Genomic DNA, 21694 nt, shown 5'->3' on the forward strand with positions numbered 1-21694 from the left:
GCAGGCCCCGCGCAGCCCTAGCCGAGCATAGACAAGTATGGCAAGCACTGTGAGGCACAGCCGAGCCCATCGCCGGGGCAGCCACCAAGCACTCAAGGCTCCCATACCACTGAATTAACCTCCCTGGCGGCCCAAATGATCACCCGCCTCCGCTGCCCCCACCCCGCTCCGGTCGGCAACTCTCGCGAGATCATATCCGCTCCCGGCATCCATTTCGCGGCTGAAGTGAAGGGGGGCGGCTCTGAAGGAAGATGACGGCGGCGGCCATGTTGGGAGCTTCAGGGAGCTTTTGGTGCGGGGTGTGCTGAGGGAGTCTGCGCAGCGAAAGCTGTCGCTGGGGGATCGACGGAAGGTCGGGTTCGAAACAGGAGGAGTTGAGCGACTACTACGACTTTGAGCCGAGCTTGCTTAGTTGTTTGTGTCCGGCTTCAAAAGGAAGGGAGGGGGCTGTCCCTGACCGAGAAGCCAGCACCATGAGTGGGGGGACACCGTACATCGGGAGCAAGATCAGCCTTATCTCTAAGGCCGAGATCCGCTATGAAGGGATCTTGTACACCATCGACACCGAAAACTCCACTGTGGCGCTAGCCAAGGGTAAGAACCTGGTAGAGTGCAGGACCGGGCCCTGGCGGCCCAGCAATACCTTATGGAGAGCGCGGGAGGGGAGCGGGAGCGCAGGGGCCCTGTCGGAATCGAGCAAGAACCTGAAACCGCGGCGGAGTTGGTGGTGGTGGTGTGCTGATGAAAAAGTACCAGGGGCCGCCTGCAGCCTGCGAGGGCCCAGCAGCAGCTGTGAGGGTCTTGGCAGAGCTTTAGTAAGAGTCCGCGTAGTTTCGGCCGGAGGCGCGTCCTCCCGCCATCCGCCCGCCCGGATAGTCTGCGGCGGGGCTGGAACGACGCGCTGCGCTTTCTGGCAGAGGTGGAAGTGAGAGGGATTGGGAGCGGCGGCGGGACCGCGCTGCGGAGGCCTCGGGTCCCGCGGCGAGGGCTGCTCCCATGGCTTCAGGGAGTGGTATGGAAGACTCAGAGCGGCTGCAGAGGGACCGTCGCGAAAGACAGCCAAGAACGTTACCTCTTTAGGGGCTGCTCATAGGATTCCTGAATAGTGTAAAAGAATAACTCCCTTCGCGGTGGAAGTGGGTCACAGTTAGTGTGTAAAAGAGTAGGAAGGGGAGGCTGGAAAGAGAATTTCTTTGCGTCGTAAGGATTTCAGGGTATAAGGCCGCATTCTACTGAACTGTTACGCATCCTGGGCTAGGAGGCAGCTGGGGTCTGAAGGGGATCCTGTGAGTGTTAGGCTATCAACAAAGGCTGATTGTGAACTCTACATTTCGGAAGTAGCTGTATGGCACTGTATAAATCGAAATTGAGTACTGGCATGAGAATGTATTGTCCAGAGAATGTATATGTATATAAGAAAGGTAGGAAGATACGTCTACTGAGAAGAGAGTCAGACTGGGAAGTAAAAAAGAGGATCTTTGAAACTGGGTATCGAAGGACTTTGCTGTTTCTTGTGCATGATAGCGTGCACTCAACACAAGTTTAGTAGCCATGGCAGTGAATGTGTAATATTGAGGTAAAAAAAGTCATATTTTTTAACAGCTTCTTTATAATAGATTCTGCGAAACTCAGTGGTATTTTACTTTACACTTCTTGACTCTGTAAAGTCTTGCTAATGATCTAAATGCATATGTAAAAGCAGTCATTAGGTAAGGGAGAAAATTGCTTTGTGTAAACTAAATACTTGGGACTGAGAACATAAGTTACTGCTTGGTATGATAGGTTTAGCAGTTGAGCATAATGACAGTCTGTTACATTTTACATAGTTTGTGTGTGTAATAGTTGGGCTGTGGAGTTGATGCTGTGTAGCAGTTCGTTAGCTTTCATCTCACACTGGCCTTTGTGGTAATTCTTGTTTGTGTGCCTTGTCCTCTTATTCCCCTTCTCCCCACTGGGAAGTATTATTTAAAGAATAGGTTGCTTTGGTCTGTAAATTTTTACTTTCAAAATGCTTTGAAACACCTTGTAGTTGGTTTGCTCCCAGGATTGCATAGTTCATTGCAATAATAAACTTACTGGAATTATCTGTTTTAAAACCACAGCTAGTATTTACATGAGAAAAAGCCTGAGCAGTGTTAGAAATTCCAGTTGCATGCTGTGATTGTTAAGGTTTGTACAGAAGCACTTAGAAGAATCTCATCCTAGAGAAACTCGGGATAGCCTTGCATTAAATTAGACAGTTTTACTAATGACCAAGTCAATTCTGCACGACTTCTCAAGAGTGGTTAAGTCATATAATGGCGTATCTGCCAAAGTGTACATATTTAAGATAGAACTGCAGTTACGAATTTGGTCTACTCTCTTCCTATAGCTCTCATCAGAAATGTAAATCCAAACCATTAAATTTGCTTTAATAAAACTTAGATGACTTGGCTGAAATGTGTGTTTTGTAATACATTGTCATGATTCAGAAGAGAATAAACCAGGGTTTCTAGGTCACCTAGGCCCAAAAACCTGGAGATTAATGTGGAAGCTGATAACAACCAGATCAGACTGCAAAACAATTCACTGTGCTTAAGAACAAGATGTTCAGCTCTAGGGTACCGAATGTTCCAAACAAATGAAGGCTTAGGTCACATAAATGTGGTATGATAGCTTCATATGTAAGGTGGCAAGTGCGGTTAATTATGACCAGATCCTTATGTGAAAAAAGCAGATCTTCCTTCTGAACTGTCTGTAGCTATAAGCGTGTTGATCACATAGTAGTTACCTCCTCTTGCTGTGATGAGTCCTGTAGTTGAACCAGAACTCTTCACCATGGATCTTTACCACAGATACCAAACTTTCTTCCAGAAAGAGACAAGAAAAGCCCCAAAAATGGCTCAGTGCTTTCAGTTGATCTGCTAGGTATCTGTGTTCATGTGACTGTTGCCTGGCTTAAGTGCAGGGTCTCCTCTTATCACTATTTATTTCCTAACTGAAATTACTGACATCTTGTGGCTGGAACTGCAAAATTAGAGGTAGAATTTGTTCTTGACTAACTACAGATTTGCCTAACAGTAAGACTTCCGTGGGCTAAACTGAAGTCTGAGATTAATCTTATAAAGTTATACATACAGAATTTCTTGATTTAGCTTAAATCTGGGGTTTTAGACAGAAATAATACTTTTGGGTTGCTAACAGGGTATACTGATGGTAGTCTTCACTTACTGAGGGGCAATCTCTTACAGTTCTCTAATCAGCATTTTGTTTAGAAAGCTGTGACCCTTTTCCTAGCAAAAGTTGTGGCCTCTCTTGCAAATTAGAGGAAGACAGCAAGTGTTTAAATAACAGCGGTTTTGTCCTAATGGACTCTGGTAAGTGAAAGCAGTGCAGTCTTTCACAAAGTGTGTTATTTAAATAACAGGGAAAATTCCCACTGTCAGATTCCAAATGTTAATCAAGTTGTACAAGTATTTGAGGTTTTTGTATATTATTGGTGTATATTTTTTGGGGGGAGATGGCCAGCTTTTCAGAGCTAGTGTTTGGAACCAAAACCTATCCACCTATCCTCTGAAGTTTCAAGTTAAATTAACTTGGGATGTCCTTTTAGTTCATACTTTCAACTTGTGCTTCATTTTGTCAACAAGTCCAACCAATTTAGGAGTATTGTTTGCAAGCCATGGTTACGAATAAAATTTTCCTGCTGTAGAGTGATTGCTGCCCTGCCTGGGGGAGTTACAGAATAATCTTGATCTTTCATACTGCAGCATTAAAACCTTGATGTGATTTGTCATGCCAGTAACACATAATGTCTTTCTAGTTCCAGGCATTGATTTAGAGATTTTACTGTTGATAAGCTGTGTAAGAACAACCATACTGGATCAGAAAAGGCTTTATTCTCTAACAGCAGCAGGGAATCCGTAGGCATGTGGTTATAAGAAACAGAAAATTATTTCCTGTCTCTTTGATAAATGCATCAGTTTTCAGTTACTAGTTATTGGACCATTGAGACCTGCATTTGGAAACCCTGTCAATAATAATAAATATTAATGGAATATCTTCCAGTAATATAAGTAGTAGTTATATTTCTGACATTTTTAACCATCTGTGATAGGTTTTTTTCCCGTAGTTTAATGACACATGAAAGAGAAAACTTGATTTCTTTTAGACTTTTACACAGTATTAGTTGGGGAAAAGACTCAGAAATTTAGACAGTTAAAATTCTTGTGGATATTTGATCATCTCTTATAGTTCAGGGTCAGGAACATGAAAGGGGAAGGTTAAATTTGTATCAGGATTTTATGAAGTTATTTTTTATGCAGTTAAATGACATGATCCCTCCATGTCTTGAGGTTTAAGGCACATGTGCCAGACCAACCCTGTGCATGGTGTGTTACAGCAGTAAAATTCACCTTGTCAAAGCCCACTCCTGGCTGCTTCCCTTCTATCCTCCTTCCTTTTAGCTTACCACTCCTACCAGTAAAGCAGTACAGACTGAATTAATTGTTCTGAAGGTATGAGCCTGTCAAAAGGTGGCTGCTTCACATTAATATGTTTCCTGTAATGTGGTGTGCAGGCATCTGAGCATGCTTACAGAGAAAGGGATGTGATGTTTTGAAGAGCGATGGCTATTGAAATTACTTGTTCTCATGGAAGTGGTCAAATTTTAGTTGTCAAGCTTCTCATGGGTGCAGTAGTGGGGAGAAACTGGTTTCTACTTATGTATGCTTAATATGAAGTAAGGCTTGTAAGATTGTGCCAATGCCGTGTACAGAGACTGTTTACAATAATTCACATTGCATGGGAAGAGAGTCCTGTTGCTAGTAGAATGTATAGCTTGGCTTCTGATTAACATTGTATTTTTCTGTGTTAATCAACAGGCAGTCATTTCTGTTAACTGATACAGTTGCAGTGTTTTCCTTGGATGCTGTAGTAGTATAATACAATAGTATCTGTTAAAATATAGTATAGTAGTAACACTGAAGTCAGTAAAAATCTTCAGAAATTTGCACGCAACACTTTAATACAAAGTTAGTGAACTTTTTGGGCATAATGTTACATACATGAATCTTGTCAGGCTCATTGGTGTTAGTTTCTTTCCAGCTAGCTACTTAATTGTGTGTATTTAAACTGACAAAAATATGTTTGCTTTTAACTTGTTATGGTTGCCTTTTTGTTTGAAAGTTCCTAAGCCAGTTTAGGGCATTTAAGCAACCAAACAAAACAACCTCCCGACCCCCTCCCCCCCCCCCCAAAAAAAAGACAAGAAAACCCCCCATTGAAAAAAAAGTAAAGTCCCCAAAATACAGAAAACAAACAAACAAAAGAAAGAAAATGTGCACACACAAAAAGTCCCAAACCAGCAAAAAAACTTGCCACACTTACATTGACAGGGTAAGATTAAATAGGTTTACCATAGTTCTGGGATGTGTTACAAGACTATGTTATCTTTCACATACGTATTTTAATTTCCTGTCACTCTTCAATGTTTTACTATACAAGAACCACTGTACCCAGTTCTGGAGGAAGAATGTCATCTGAGTGAATTCCCTGAGACAGAGCTGCATAGAGCTCTAAGACTCTGCTCCAATATCTTGTGTTTTTCATACTCTGGCAACTTAGTATTTCTGATAATGCAAAACTGTGGGTTTTCTTTCAGTTTTCTTTCTGCTTCCTTCTAAAATCCTATTGTACTGTCCACCTTCAATATTGGGCTTTTTCTTTGATGAGCTCAGATTGTGTTAAATCCTGATCCAAGCTAGGAAGAAACTGTAAAGATAGCTATCCCTTTGGAAAATACTAAAAGTAACATTCAGGTCTTTTATGTTATAATACTATCTGAATAACCTGGTTGGGATTAACACCGCAAAATCATCAAGTAGTCCTTGTCCTAAACTGCATTCCTAGATTGCTGCCTGTGCAGTTCTGGTTCCTTGTTTTAGAAGGAAGTTAGGCTTGGAGGTGGTTATTTTTGTTGCTTTGGGATGAGAGGGGAAAATTGAACCCCAAATTGTAGGAGTTTGCTTACCCCTCTCTAATAGTGTGTGTCCTTATTATATGAAATTGTCTTTATATTTTGCAGAAAGTTGCACTAAAACAAGTCTGGTTTGGGGCAGGGGAAGGGTAGAGAAAAAAACCCCAAGCTCTTAGTAGCAACTGTTGATGTGTTTCACTGCAAAACCTTTGATGACCATGTCAGTGTCTTGATGTAGTTACATAGCTGAATGTCTTAAAAATTAATTCTGTGGTTTGTTTTATTTTTAATAATGAAAATACTTCTTTTTGATGTTTTCATAATTTTATGATAGTGAGAAAGACAAATTCTTTTTTACATACAGTACAATCCTTTACATCTTTTAAGGTGTCATTAGATGAAAATTAGGTGTTTCAGTTTTTAAGGGAAAAAAGAAAGGTTTAGAATGGAGAAAGGTAATTGCCAGTTCTTAAAACTGTTCTGTGTCATGTGATGTTAGTATTAATAGTAAAATATTTATCCATGCAGCATAGCTTTGACTTAAGTACTTTCAAAACAGATTTCTTCAGTAGTTCATCAAATTTTTATCTGTATGTAAATTTGAGATGCAATCTCTAATTTATTATTCTTTTTTGTAGTGTTGCTACTGCTTAGCTCCTTTACTTCAGCTAGAAAGCTAAATAGTTCTGTAACTTTATGTCCAGCTGGTAACTCAGAACCGCACAGCCGCATGCTCACTTCCCCTCTTCCTTCCCCTGCTCTGGGAGGGATGGGGAGGAGAATTGAAAGAATGTAACTCCCAAGGGTTGAGATAAGAAGAGTCCAGGAACTAAGGTATAACACAAACCACTGCTGCTACCAGCAATAATAATGATAAAGGAAATAATAAGGGGAGAGAATATATCTGCTCACCACCTGCTGGCTGATAATCCAGCCCAACCTGAGCAGTGACCTAGTCCTTCTGGGTGACTGCCCCCAGCTTATGAGGGTAAATGCCCCCTATAACGGTTAGTTATAGTTAGTTACGGTTAGTTTGGGTCAGGTGTCCTGTCTCTGCTTCCTACTGGCTTCCCCCTTCTCCCTGACAGAGCATGAGACTCAGAAAGTTCTTAGAGAAAACATTACTGAGCAGCAGCTGAAAACATCGGTCTTATCAGCGTTATTCCCAGGCTGAGAATCAAAACCACAGCACTGCAGCAGCTACTGAGAAGGAGAAAAATCACTGCTATGGCTGAGCCCAGGACACTTAATGATGACATGGCCAGTCTTGTGCACCTTTGTAGGCAAAATGACTACCGGAGCAACCATTTCAGTGTGGGGTAGAAAGAGCCGACACAAAATCAGCTTTGGTTTTACTTATCAAGACAGCAGGCAAAATGAAGGGGCAAGTTAATTTATTAGTTATCTAACAAATAGAGTCTAGGATGGCCAGAAAGTGGAGGTGGATCCTTGGTCAAGACAGTGAAATAGAAAAAGCCTGATGAATAAAAATTTTGCAACAGTAATGCACATGACCAGCTGATAACATTGTTAAGCTATTGTGTATTACTGTGAACTAAGTTTTGGAAATTCTTCAGCTTTGGGTATCTTTTTTTCTGTAAAGGAAGAAGGGAAGACAGACTGATAACAAAAATGGTAAATCACTTAGAAGTATATGCCTTTTTACAGCACTTTTTTTTTCACTACCATTCAGAACATATTTTGAGGTGCAGAGAAAAATAAAACTTGATTAAATGAAGCTCAGCAGATGATATAAGTATGAACAAAATAATTGTAACCACTTAATGTTACTTTTCATTGTAGTGTGGAATTTATCCTTTTACCTCTGAATTTTGTTTCTTGGAGATTTTTAATACTTTACTGTTTATGCAGTACTAGAAGAAGCAACAGTGATGGGAGATAGTTGGCATAGCCTGAGAAATGACTTGGTGTTGCTTTATACAGCTCTACAGGAAAATCTGCTTTTCTTGACTAATGGTTTTATGGCTGCAAATAAGTGCCTAGTGATGTTTCCAAGTTGTTGATGCATTTGAAAATGGAGGAAAAACAAATTCTGAATTAAAGCAAAATACAGGTATTTTCTCAGCATAGCCTGTAGTACCTTACAAAGGAAACAAAAACCTCTTAAGTTTAGAGAAAAGATAGTTGTGAGGGATTATTGAAGTTTCTGCAAGTTGAGGTTCCGTAGAATGTGATTGTCATGATTTTGTTTTTTCTTCTCTCTTTTTGATTACAAAATTCTGGCACTTGAAAACACAGCTCTTCAAATTTTGTTTTGCTTTATTTTCACGTAGAGTTGGCAGTCTAAAGGTGAGGAAAAGTCTGAGAGGGTAGTAAAAGTAAACTTACATTATCCATACACACTGCTAAGTGATTTTATGTAGTGCAGAGGCAGAAGCATGATAAGCTTCATCCCTATGCAATGTGAAAACTGTTGGAATTCAACTAAATACTTACAAATTTAATGTCTTGGTATGTTGCACCCTATGCAGATCTACTTAAGAAGATGGTTGGGGCCCAGTGAATTTACTTAATTTGGCAGAGATTGTGAGAATTTACACCACCAATAATGCCTTTTGCTTACTTAAAATTACATATACCTACTACAGAATTCCTAATTTTCATATCAGTCTTGATTCAAAGATGGAATCTATTGATAAATACTTTGCTTTAGGTAATTTTTATTAGTTGAGTTTCTAGTAGTATTAGCATATCTTTTTTCCCGATTTGCAAGTGCAAAATATGAATGCAAACTTCTGTAGTCCTTGATTCACAGGAATGACTTATCTGACTTCATTGGTGTTCCTATTGCTGTAATGTCCAGAAGGTGTTAACTTTGCAAAAAACTGCTTTGTTGTTTCCCGTTGTAAACCAGTCAAAATACTCAATGTGAATGATAGGATAAAAGATATCTCAGTGAAAAATAGGTGTCTTTCTGCTTCATTTTTCAGATGAAACTTGTAAGATCAAATAACTTGTTTGAAGTCTGAACAATTGATAACAACAAAGGATATGCTGCCTATTTGGTTTTTTTGTGGGTTTATTTTTTTTGTTGAACAAAATTTTTTTCTTTTTGTTTAAAGCTGTTGGTATCCACAGTATATTTGAAATGTTTTTGTTAAATGCAAGATGTTTTTATTTTTTCTGCCTTCCCAATTTTGCAGTTCGCTCCTTTGGTACGGAAGATAGACCAACTGATAGACCTATACCACCTCGTGATGAAGTCTTTGAGTATATTATATTCCGTGGCAGTGACATTAAAGACCTGACAGTCTGTGAGCCACCAAAGCCCCAGTGTTCTTTGCCACAGGACCCTGCTATTGTTCAGGTAAGTCAAAGCATATTTTTAGATGTTTGTTCATGAAGTTATAATCTGGTAGCTTTAAGTGCTTTCTAGTTAAGTGTTTGCAGAAACAAACATTTTATTTTTTAAAGTTTGCAGCCCAAGGTAAAGAACTGTGGAAGGATTTTCTTCTGAATCATGTATTTTAACTGAAAGTCAAGGCTGAAATCTAACTCTAGCACAATGCACTGGATACCAAGGCTGTCAGTTTTTCCAGAACAACTAATAACTTTTAGTAGACCTTGATGCCTTTTTTGAAAGGCACTGGGATTAGGAGGGCATGTATGCAAGACTTCTTGGAAAGGTCAAACTTGGTGTAAGTCAGATGGAGTAGAAGCTGAAACTTCTCAAAATCATTAGTGATTTCTTCTGTTTGTTTTGTTTTCTTTTTTCATGTTCACCTTTTTTTGATGACTAAAGTTTCATCTAGCAATGTGTTTTTCAAAAGGCTTCATACAAAAGGGCAGTTACCTGAAAAAGGAATACTTGGTTGCTTAAAGAGAAAGCAACTTACATCTTGAAGTCTTCAAGGTTAAATAATCCATTATTTCATAGCAGATGGACTGACAGGGATATCTTTGACCACTGAAATTTGTTGGCTTGTTGATTGTGTTTCTGGGGTGTCTTAAAAATCATCCCTGAGAGCAAGATGGAAGTTCATGGTTCATATGGAGCTTAGTAATTCTGTAAGTGCTTACATTTCTGATGTTTAAGTAGTCCATAAGGTAAAATTCTTGACACTTCCTTACAAAGTACTCTTGCAATCCTGTGAGCTCTTTTGCTACATGTAGGACAACTCCTGTCAGTAGTGCTTGAGAGCTGTTAAACAGCATTACTGCTAAACCAACTAATAGTAAGGGACTGCCTTTCTCCGGTATGCTTGAGTCTTTTCTTATTCATGTAGTATTTGAAACTATCGGGAAAAAGATACAAATTTTCCAAGTTTTATGACAGAAGCTTATACATCTGGAGTCCAGTATCTGAGGTTTTAGGGAAAAGATTGCAGAATTTTGTGGTACTGTTCTTACAAGTTTGTGATACTGGAAAAACTAAAACTACTTTCTAAACTGTGTAATACTTGTGAAAATGTTTCCTGCCAGCTGTTGTCTGTGATAAGTTTTCATACAGAGTAATGTGTGTAAATTTTTTTTTATTCCGTCTTTTATTAAAGTGATTTTTGTTAATTTTCTTTCTTCGATTTTGTTAAATTTTGTTAAATTCTTGATATTAAAAAAAGCACCTTTGTGAAAGTTGAGATCTTCTGTACATACTAGCCACAGCAGTGACAGGGTAAAAGATAGTAGTAGAGTATCGGTATTTCTTGTCTTGCAGAACTATTTCTTTTTTGCATAAACATGAGTTTCTGCAAGTATATTTTGTCTTTAGTCTTCATTAGGATCTTCGACTGCATCTTCATTCCAGAATGTGGGGTCCTATGGTCCTTTTGGCAGAATGCCTGCATACAGTCAGTTTAGTCCAAGCCCGCTGGTGGGGCAGCAGTTTGGTGCCGTTGGAGTTGGTATGTTGCTTTTGATTATTTGGTGTTTTTCTGTAAGTGAAGTTATGTATGCATAGACAATAATCAGTGCTTACAATTTCATCTGTCTTTCTTACTCCAAAGGCAGATCCAAGGTCTTCATTCAGTCTGTATCAGTCCTACAATTTATCTCAAAAGTCATGTCTTTCATAGTCTTTGCAGCTCAAATCAAAGCAATGATGGTTGAAAACTAAATATCTCAAAAGGGTTCCTGTATGCATTAATGCAATCTATTTTGTATATATTCATTGTATTCATCATATGTTCATTTTATTTCACAAGAGGTAGGCAGCTCCTCCACAAAACCTCCATAGCTGTATTCCAGGTTGATGAGGTAGTGTGGGCCTTAACAAGGGGTTTGTATTGTTCAGCAATACATGTGCCAGCACAGTCCTTCAGCTATTCAGAATATGGTACCCTGGCATGAAGTATACGCTTAAAGTATTTGTGAGCTGCATTGGTTAAATGCTCCTTTCAGATGCTTTCGGAGACTCACCAACCAACTTTCAACCAGATTCTTCCCTTTTGAGGTGGTGTCTTTTTTGTTTTTCTTTTTATTCCACATTTTAGTTTTTCACATAGGAACTTACATTTGTGTAAATGCTGTGGCATCAGCATTACTCCTGGTGCTGAAAATGTTAGCCATGTGAAAGGAAGGCTGTAGAGCTGGATATAACTTGATATCAGTTAATAAGATGTAGCAGTCACATTTTTGTTTAAAATATGTCAAGTGGAAACACATGCCAGTACAGTTTGTTTACTCTGTAAGATGCTGTCGTGACTATGCTATGTTAATACTTGTAACATAAAAGTTAGCAGTGACTTTTTTTTTGTGGTTTGCTTTTTTTTGTTTGTTTTTGGTTTTTTTGGAGGGGGGTTAGATCAAAATATTACAGTCTTAAAAACATACTGTGAAAGAATACATGTATCACGTTATTCTTAAAAGCACATGGGAAAGGCAGATTTATGTGTATTCTAGAATAACTGCCCGATATGACTTCACTAATCATTTAGTGCTAATTTGAAGAAAAGCAAACAAAAAAAAACCCAGAAAAAAGTCTAAACCAAGTCTTACAATTGTATTATTTCTTTCAAAGCAGGAGGTTCTTTAACATCGTTTGGAACAGAGTCTTCAGCCAGCACTAGCATGTCCCAAAGCACTACAGTTGGTTCTGCATTTACAACAGATGCAAGATCACTAAAAACACAGATGTCTCAAGGTAGATCTTTCTTAATAACTGATCTTTTTTGACCAGTTGTGCCTACATGACTTATGTGGTTGCCAGAAATGCTAACCAGACAGCTGAATCCTGACACAAACCACTCTATAATAAAACCAGAAAGCACTCAGGCGTTGCACTTCCTCTTTGAAAGTGTTTTGCTATCTTGGTGGGCTGCGTAGGTAACTGTTAGCAACACATCTGTTGCTGTCCTTAAAGCATCTGTATTGAACAGCAGGGCTTAGTTCCATTGAATACTGTTTGTAATTAGGTGCGTATGGAAACTCATTATCTAGTTTTATTGCTGACATGACAAAACTCAAGGTACTTCATACTGACTGAATTGTGAAGTCCTTCAGCCTACAATTTTAAAATCTTTAAAGGTATTTTTTTGTCAATGTATATCTAGATGAGTAATATTAACAACAGACCTGATTGCCTGTAGAGAAAGTGACATGACAGTTAAGTCAGATTAATAGTAGTAGAATGTATGAATAGTTTGTGTAATATGGAAAAAGAAAGTAGAAGGAAAAAGGAACTCCTCTATGCTTTTTGAGTGGCAAAGGAAAACGAAACTAAATGTTGACCACCTTCACCCTCACTTTTCATGCAAATTTGTTGATTGCTCCTTAAAATCTGAATGACATTATTTCCTGCTCTTCACTCTTCTTTGCTGCTTGTAAAAGTGTGTTCTAAGATATATTCCTAATGCTGCTTTTGCATTTTAACATGACTGCATAAACTTAAAACACCTGAAGCAAACAGGGCTTTTCCTGACTTCTACTTGAGATTTGTATACCAGTTAGGACTATTTTCTAGGGTTAGTTGAGGGGATTGCCAAAAATAGGTTCTAGGTGTGTGTTCCATTAATGGAAACTGGGGGGGAAGTATGCTCAGCATTTGCTGTTTCTGTGTTGAAAGAGTACCCTGGGTATCTCCAGCTGAAATTGAAACATGTATGATCCTTGGACTTAATGTATGACACGTAGTCCCGAAGGATATATATTCTGACACCAAATCTCCTGGGGGGCACCGACAAGTTTTCATCTCTGTGTGTTTGCTTTCAAAATATTTGTCATCTTCATAGATTCTGTGTCCTTTGTTGGGTGTGGTGGGTTCTTGTTTGGTTGGTTTTGTTGTGGTGGTTTCTTCTTTTGTTAAGCTCATTTTTATAGGGTATAACATTGCTCTTTTACTTACTGGATTTTGAATCTCATTCTAATTTCTTAGTAGATTTACCTATATGCTGTCATAAACTTGCCTGGCTAGATCAAACATCTCCATTCTAAACATGTTTCTGGCTCCAGTCACTCATGGCTGGAAATTGAAGTGTATGAACAGCACTTTGTGGCACCTAGCCATCACCATTCGTTTACTTTGTCATGATCATACAAAAGAGTGTGCTAGATGAAATGAAATTTCAGTATCATAACTACATCTTTGCATTTAGGAGAAGTCACTTTCCACTTCGCTTTCCAGAGAAGTGGAAAGAGTATTTTTATCTCCAGTCAATCAAAAACTGTAATTCCACAGCTAAATGCACATCATGGGTGGGTTGGTAGGGATCAGTTATCTTACCCTTTTTGTTTTCTTTTAGCTGGGGAAAGGGGAATTGCTAAATAGCCTTCATTCTAGATTAGTGAATCTGAGGGTATGGAAATACCTATTTCTTTGGACACAGCTGTCTTGACTGGTAGGGCAGATAAACCTGTAAGTCTGGATTGCTTGAGACCAGTAACTCAAATTTGTAGATGAGAAATAACTCTTTGGGTTTTGGTTTTGTTCTTGTTTTGTCTCAGGTCGTTCAAGCCCTCAGATGGAGCACTTGAGAAGGAGCCCCTCCATGGAGCAAGCAGTACAAACAGCTTCAGCCCACTTGCCTACTGCAGCGCCAGCTGGGAGGAGGAGTCCTGTACCAGCCAGACCTTTGGTGTCTGCTAGCCAAAAATCGTTAGAGAATCTGGAGCACAGACGAGGTAGCTTTAAATAATTTTTATATGGCCTTTTTTTTTTCCCATACACATATGAAGTGCTCTTTTTAAGGGTAACATTTAGGAATTTTCTTGCTGTCCATTTCTGATTGACTGACTAGCAGAGACCTAGATTATTTGTATTTCTTTTTGAAGTCAAAGCATATATTCAAAATGTCTTTTTTTTTTTCCCTTTTATGAGTTGAACTTCTGGTTTACTTTTCTTATAGGTTTGGAATTTTTTTGAAATATGAACTACATAACTATATGTAGAAGTATGATCAAAGATACCTAATTGGATAAACAAATAACTTTTTTATTTCCAACTTTAGCTGAAGCACACAAGGTTTCAAGATCAGAAAATGAACTCAGAAATGAAAACAAACGACAAATTGGTAAATCTTGTTTTGAGAAATAGCTGTCACATTCCCAGACTTCATCAAGTTTTTTAAGTCTGCTGAAATACATCATTCTCTGTATTTTGCAAAGTGTTAGGACTTCGTAATCAGCCAGAGATCTTGCAGTTCAGATTACATTAGTAAAGAATGTATGTATTTAGAATTATTTCATGTAATTGTTTCTAATGGATAACAGTAACTTTGCATTGGGGTCAGAATCAGACAAGCACAAAAAGTCAACATTATTGAGAATGCCTTAAAGAGCGTTCTTTAAATAGCAATCTTCTGATTGCTCCATACTAAGGAATTTGAATAAAAATGCAAAACCAATAAGTATGCATGTACTTAGAAACACAATAGCATAAAATAAAACCTGTCACCTTTCTACAAAAACGATGAACTGAAAAGCCACTAACATTTTAGCTTTTTCCAAAAGCTTTATGACTTATAGAAAGTCATTTTAGTACTAAGTTCAATACCATTATGCTTTGTGTGTCACTGCTGTCATTACTGTAAGTGAATTTACAGCTTACAAGCTGCTACAACAGGACTTCTGACAACAGAAGTGCAGGAAGAGGATGCATGAAGTCCCAGCTTGTTACTCCAGGAATTAAAAAGCAAACCAAAAAACTCCACCAAAAAAACCCAGCCATCACCACCACCACCCTCAAAGAAAAACCAGTCCACCAACCAAAACAAAATGCAATTTCTCTCTTTTCAGTTCCAGGTGGACCTGCAGCACGGAGAGGCCGTGGAGGTCACAGAGGGGGACGGGGAAGATTTGGTATTAGGAGGGATGGTCCAATGAAGTTTGAGAAGGACTTTGACTTTGAAAGTGCAAATGCACAATTCAATAAGGAGGAAATTGATAGAGAATTTCATAATAAACTTAAACTAAAAGGTAAAACATTTTTGCTTTATATTTAATCATGGGGAAAACTGTGTCTTGCTGTTTTAATCTTGTCTTGAAGCAACAATTTGTAAAAGGCGTATCCTATAAAGTCTTGTTTGCAGTTCTTAAAAAAAAAATCAATGAAAAAGCAACCTGGAATCATTTATTTAATTAAATGATTGTGGCAGTATTTGAGTTTTCAAGGCATTTTAACTACCAAATATTGTACATCATGTTCTAACAAGTTGGTTAATTAAAAATTAGGATTACTTGAGCAGAAGTCCCAACAGTATTTACTTTTGAATTCTGGAAAAGACACAGGAAAAGAAAACCTGCATTTATGTTTCCAATTATTAATAGACTAAAGCAGTCATAAAAGTATGAGTTTGGAATCTTTGGAGGATCCACACGAGTTTCAGTTTAAGAAAGTTTCTGCCCTTTCTTTCACTTTTACCCTTTTCCAAGGAAACAGCAGTAGTTTGAATCCATATTGCCAGCATGTTTATTTTTCCTAGCAGGCTTCTGTTTTAATTATCTCATTCTCTTGTGACCAACCACCATTTTGTTACACTGCTGCTTCTATTTTTGGACAAAATTGTTACAGGTTAAAATACGGAGTTCCCTGTTTCAGTAGATGAGTTCTGAAAAACGGGAAACGAAAGGTGGGAATAAGTGGTCAGATTTCAGTGTAAAGAAAAGCCACCAGTGGAGTCCTGTAGGATTTGTTCTGTGATGCTTACCTCTTTCTGGATCATTTTTAATCGAGAAATGAGTTGACACTTTGCTGTTGATACAGTGTTGTTTATTATTCCGAATAAGAAAGAGGAAAGGGAAAGCAAACCATAAAGAGCTATAGAAATATTTCATGAGACAGAGTGGTGATTTTGTGTGTGTGTTGTGGAAAGGCTGAGCTGGCTGTCTGAATTTTACGCGTAGCATTATGAGGTGTAAATTTGTAACCATTTAGGAATGAGACTTTAAGACTGTAATAGGTACTTCTGCTGTACTACCAGCTTTCTTTTCAGTGCCATTCAGAAAAGTAAGCTGAACTTCAGGCATTATTAGGAAGCAGATAGAAAGTCAGTTCATTGCATTCAGTGCTGGCCCTGTGTCTCAAAGGAGTAATGGCAAAGCTGGAAGACAAAGGAGAAGGGCAACAGGGATGAGAAAAACATGAACGGCTTTTATGAGGAATGGCTGAGTGAGGCTTTTATGTTTGGAAAGGAGGTATCTGGGATGGTAGAAAATAGATGGCTATCAATGTATTCTACCACAGGCTTCTTTTTGTTTTGGGTGTTGGTTGGTTGTTTTTTCTTAATTAAACCTGCAGAGAATATAGAGGATATCAAACCTCCAGACAGTAGCAGCAAACCATCCTAATTTATGTGTCAAATTATTTGACTTTCCCATTAAATTTTGGAGGGGGGAGTTGTGTTTTTGAGCATTCAGTACAGTTTCTGTCTGCCTGGGAATAAGTTAGTAGTGCTGTTTTGTTTAGTGTGATAGTCTGGAAACCTTCTGTTTATTTTCCAGAAGATAAACTTGAGAAACCAGAGAAGCCTGTAAATGGAGAAGACAAAGGTGACTCAGGTGTTGATACCCAAAATAGTGAAGGGAATGCGGATGAGGAAGATCCACTTGGCCCCAACTGCTACTATGACAAAACCAAATCCTTCTTTGATAACATCTCCTGTGATGACAATAGGTATGACCTGTGAGGGGAAACTTGTTAGTCTGCTTAATGCCTGTTTATGTTGCAAGTCAGTGTCAGCACTATTCATTAAAGTCAACTCTGATTTGAAAATGAGTAAAGCTTATTTCCACGTGCATTAGGCAAAAAATAAAATAGGGTTACCAAGCACAAAATTTCTTTGTGGGCTGGTTCAGTGCAATAATAAGAAAATACTTTAAATGTTTTTTTAAAAATTATGCTTCTGGAACTTAGTGTGCATACTCCAGAATCTCTTTTACAGATTTGCTGAAGTAGGTGTTATGATTTGTTTTATTTTCCTACTAAATTACCACTTTAGTTAAGTCAGTTACAACTCTGCTTAGGTAATGGCTTCTAAGTAGATCGCATAACTGTCTTGGCAAGTCTTGGTGTTTGAATGGGAAGACAGCATTTCAGGAATGTTAGAGCTTGTCTTTTGCTGTTGTCTTTCTTATTAGACAAGATGATATGGATTGCTGACCTATATGAACTATGGGGTGGAGAGGTGTTAAGATGTAATGGATGGGAACCTAGCTGAGAGTTGATTCCCTCTCATGACTGAGAGATATAAGGGAGTATGTTTTGTCAAAGTGTATTTGGTAGAGAGTATATATATTCATTGTTACTGTTTGTCACAAAGGGGCAGGAAAACATAGATGTGCAGCTGTTCTATGACCTTTGTACTTGGCTACACTGGTGTGCCTGGCCAGCACTCTCAGGGTGTACAAGTGAGATAATGAGAAACTGCATGGCCCCACAAGTAAACAATTAGAGATCTGGCATAAAGCTGGTTGTTTCTCAAAGGTTATAAAAGCAGGACCCTCTTGTGGCCAAGTACAGGGCCTCCCCTACTGGTGGACACACCACATAGGAATTTTCCCAGTTACCTGAAACTCCTGTCATTGGCTGCAGCGGGGCTTCCCAGCTGAAAGTGTGGGCCTGGATGATGATTGATCATGTATTTCTTCTTAATTTCTGTTCTCTCTATGGAGTAATGACTTGATCCATTGCTAATTTTCCTCTGTACTTATGTATGTATATATGTATATTTGCTTTATTGAATGTATTTACTGTATATATAGAGATACCCTATTCATGTTAGTGTACTTGTTTAGTAAACTCTATACAGCTATTGTATAACATGCTGTTTTGTTGTGTACTCTGCCTGTCAGCAGAACATGTACTGATAGCTAGATAAAATCTGTAACTGCAAACTCTTATTTTCTGTGTCTTGTTTTAAATTGCATTAAAGCTTTTTGAGATTTATTTAATTATATGATGTTACATGCAGAGGATACAGACTGTGTCCTATATGGCAAACTCTTGCAGCACTATTAATATATAATTAGTGGTACTGTAACATACCTCCTTTTGTTGAGAGAAATGAATTGTGGCAGACAGCTAGATTTTTGCAGAAGGGATAATGTAGATTTACAGTGGGATTAATGTATAATTTTTCATTTTATGGGCTTCCTTCTGAAGTGTGTTTTACAGTGATTGTTGCTTCTTTTGTGTGATAGAGAGCGGCGACCCACGTGGGCTGAGGAAAGAAGATTAAATGCAGAGACCTTTGGGATTCCACTGCGTCCCAATCGCGGCCGTGGAGGGTACAGAGGCAGAGGGGCAATTGGTTTCCGAGGTGGAAGAGGACGAGGAGGTGGAAGAGGTGGCTTCACTGCCCCCCGAGGATTCCGTGGTGGATTCAGAGGAGGTCGTGGAGGCAGGGAATTTGCTGACTTTGAATACAGGGTAAAATATATTTAATGTTACTGTGATCTGATCCACTGTTCCTGGAAACTAGTAGTGAAAAGCCTCCTACTGTTAGATTTTATGTTGAACTAAAATTTTTTTAATAATACTTTACAAGTAAATTTTCCAGTTTACATTGGAAACTGTAAATTCAGTTCTGTATGAAAGGTTGTGGATCATACGTATGATCTCAGCAGAGTTCAACTGCTTGGAAAGCCAAAGTCATAACAATTTCAGTGCAAGCCATTTTTCTTGGCATCAGATATGTATATGCAACTGGAACATTGGTTTGTGAAGGAACAGCAGTAATACTGGCACCCAGTTCAAAATCAGTAACAAGTGTAATTAATCAGGTTGGTGCAAGGAACTGTAGGCTTTTACAACTCTGACTGGCACACAGAAACTTCCTCTGGTAGTTTATTGCGTGAGCAGTATGTCTGAAAATTTAAATATTTTTAATAAAAACAAGTTGGGGGGAGCCTTTTCTCATGGCTAAGGATTTCTGACTGTCCCTCAATTACTTCTTTGTTAGTTTGCAACAATTAGTCCTGTGATGAAAGACATTTTTGGTAGCTGAATATGAATTGAAATGAGGGGTAGAAGATCAAAATTTCTCTGTGAAAGCATTTCACAGCCTTCCAGATAAGTGGGAGGTGGTGTAAAGGATTTGTGCCACATCCAAGTGATGAGTTCCTTCAGTATGTGCCAGGTGAGGGAGCATTGACCAGACACTAACCCTGCTTGCACAGGGAGGTCTCTTTTCCTGTTGCGAGGACGGGAAGCAGCCATTACAGTACATCTTGGCCTAATGCTGTTCCCAGATTAATTTGTGATTATATTTCTGTAGTTGTTTTTGTGGGTTTTTGTTGTTGTTGTTCTTTTTGTGGTGGGTTTTTTTTGTTGTTGGTGTTTGTTTTGTTCAGGGGGGTTTGTCTGTTTTGCAGATTTAATTTTTATCTTACGTTGTTGTTCCCTCTAGAAAGACAACAAGGTTGCTGCATAGTCTACAGGAAAGCTGAAACCGGGTGAACATCTAGATCTTCTTGATCCAGAGAATTAGTTTCAATCTCTGCAAAGAATGAAGTTAATTTGCTGTATACTTGTCACCAGCACTGGGATTTAACTATTTAATTTCAAAGGGGTGTAATGCAGTTACTTATGAAAAATGGCCATCTTTGAAAACAGTGAGCATTAAATATATTTGAGAAAGAAGGATGAGTAATTTCTTATGTATAGTTAATTATAAAGCAGTACTTCGATGGAGGTCAAGTATTTTTTCATCACTGAAAGGATTTTTCTTATTACTAAACTGTATTTGATAATTGCTTCGAGTTGTAAGAACAATTGTATGCAGAAGGCCGTCGATACTGTGAGTGTTTTGACCCACTGAAGGTTGTTTTTTGGAAATCCTGTAATATCCCTTTTGAGATAGTTGTACTTTTATCAACTAGAGTGCTGGACAGTAGGTAACTTGCTTTGTCAGTCAAGTATGTACACACAGTAAATACTGTTTCTTAGGCAAAGGAATCTTTTTATATAGTTGTAAAATTCCATTATATCCCATTGCCAAAGAAACATCATGAACTTTGTATAGCTGTATAAAAAGCAACTAATTTTTTAAAGAAGAAACATTTTTAAGTCAGCAAACATACTGTGTTATTGCAAAAGTTGATATGCTGAAGAACACTGAATTAGTTGTTTTTATTTTTTAGCAGCTTTTTAGGCTTAAATGTTTGATTTTTGTATTTGGACTCTAATGAAGATTTTAAAATATTATTCCATCACACAAAACTGGATACACTTTTACTTTTTCTTGCAAGGATATAATTTTTTAGTTTCTGGCATATCACAGGATTTGACCAAATTAAAGGAGATAGTTTAAAATAAGGAGAACAGAAAATTTAGTGTGTCAGATTTGCAGTTAATTTTACTTAGTGATAAATATTAACTTTCTTTTTTGAATGATGGACCAGGCACACAAATTTGTGATTCTCCTGGAGTGCCTGGGTCTGATACATGTCTCCATTCATCAATTCTTGAGCTGTTAACTTTGTTGTAATACCTGTAGACATAAGCAATTTAAAGAATTCTTAGTGTTTGAAGTTGTTTGCATTTTGCTAGGCCATAGCTTGGAGACATTATGACCCTGGTTGTAAGACCATGAAGTCACAGCTGACATAGAATGGACTCTGCCAATTACAAGTGACTAGTTACAATGTTTTGATGCGCTGGAATAGAAACACGGTCATTTGTGTCTGTCTGTGTGTATGAAGGCCACAGAAATAAAGGGATCCAAAGATTAAAACCTTTTGTTCTAATTTGCAGATTTCATTTTATTTTTCTTCTTAAACTTCAAAATGTTCAGTGGTGATAAAAAGTGGAAAACTGCACTGTTTGAAAATTGGGATATTTAAAAGTGGTGATAGAACCTTAATTTTGTAACTTTTGTATAGCACTACAGGAAAGTATTTTGTAATTGGTTTCCTTATTAAGGTCAAGTAGAAGTTAGATAATATTGTTTAGTAATGTTTTTTGCATGTTAACAGCAATGCCTTTTGGGGTCCACAGATCATGAGTGTGAGCAGCCATGGGGGATGCTGGACCGCAGAGCCAGTGCTGTGCTGTTGCAATAACTCTATACTGCAGGATGTGGCCCGGGCTTATTTAAACATGAGTTGTAAATACGGGCGCTCTGTGCTGGGAAGGGGTGAGGCGGTCCGGCCCTTCCCGCGAGGCTGCCTGCAGGGCTGTGGGCCGCGCACAGGGGATGTTCCTTTTGTTTTCACTTTATGTTAAACCCCAATAAACCGTTCACTGAAGCCCGGCTCTCGACGTTATTTGCTCTATGGGGCAGCGGCGGGCGGCTCACGGGGCGGCTCACAGCGCGCCAGCGAGAGGGGTAGGAGGGAGAGCCGGCC

General features: G+C 38.6%; 1 protein-coding gene across 3 annotated transcripts; it reads left to right on the forward strand.

The window, feature by feature from the left end:
* The first annotated feature begins 201 nt into the window (after positions 1-201).
* Positions 202-21595, forward strand: LSM14A (LSM14A mRNA processing body assembly factor). 3 transcript variants are annotated; one of them, XM_005152182.4, is made up of 10 exons: positions 202-594; positions 9121-9284; positions 10686-10818; positions 11934-12056; positions 13856-14032; positions 14359-14421; positions 15146-15325; positions 16850-17021; positions 18548-18776; positions 19756-21595. In XM_005152182.4, exons 1-10 carry the CDS (start codon positions 474-476, stop codon positions 19777-19779), a joined length of 1386 nt encoding a protein of 461 aa, XP_005152239.1. In that variant the 5' UTR covers positions 202-473; the 3' UTR covers positions 19780-21595. The 3 variants fall into 3 exon arrangements, with proteins under 3 accessions (XP_005152239.1, XP_030907714.1, XP_030907715.1); XM_031051854.2 differs by having other exon boundaries at positions 11937-12056; XM_031051855.2 differs by lacking the exon at positions 14359-14421.
* Positions 21596-21694: the final 99 nt, after the last annotated feature.

Source organism: Melopsittacus undulatus, chromosome Z (assembly GCF_012275295.1).
Source record: "Melopsittacus undulatus isolate bMelUnd1 chromosome Z, bMelUnd1.mat.Z, whole genome shotgun sequence".
Classification (NCBI taxonomy): Eukaryota; Metazoa; Chordata; class Aves; order Psittaciformes; family Psittaculidae; genus Melopsittacus; species Melopsittacus undulatus.

Coding starts and splice junctions, on each gene's coding strand:
- LSM14A (XM_005152182.4), top strand. CDS start 474: ATGAGTGGGGGGACACCGTACATCGGGAGCAAGATCAGCCTTATCTCT. Junction 14,033..14,358: donor GAATCTGGAGCACAGACGAG/GTAGCTTTAAAT, acceptor TTCCAACTTTAG/CTGAAGCACACAAGGTTTCA. Junction 14,422..15,145: donor TGAAAACAAACGACAAATTG/GTAAATCTTGTT, acceptor CTCTCTTTTCAG/TTCCAGGTGGACCTGCAGCA.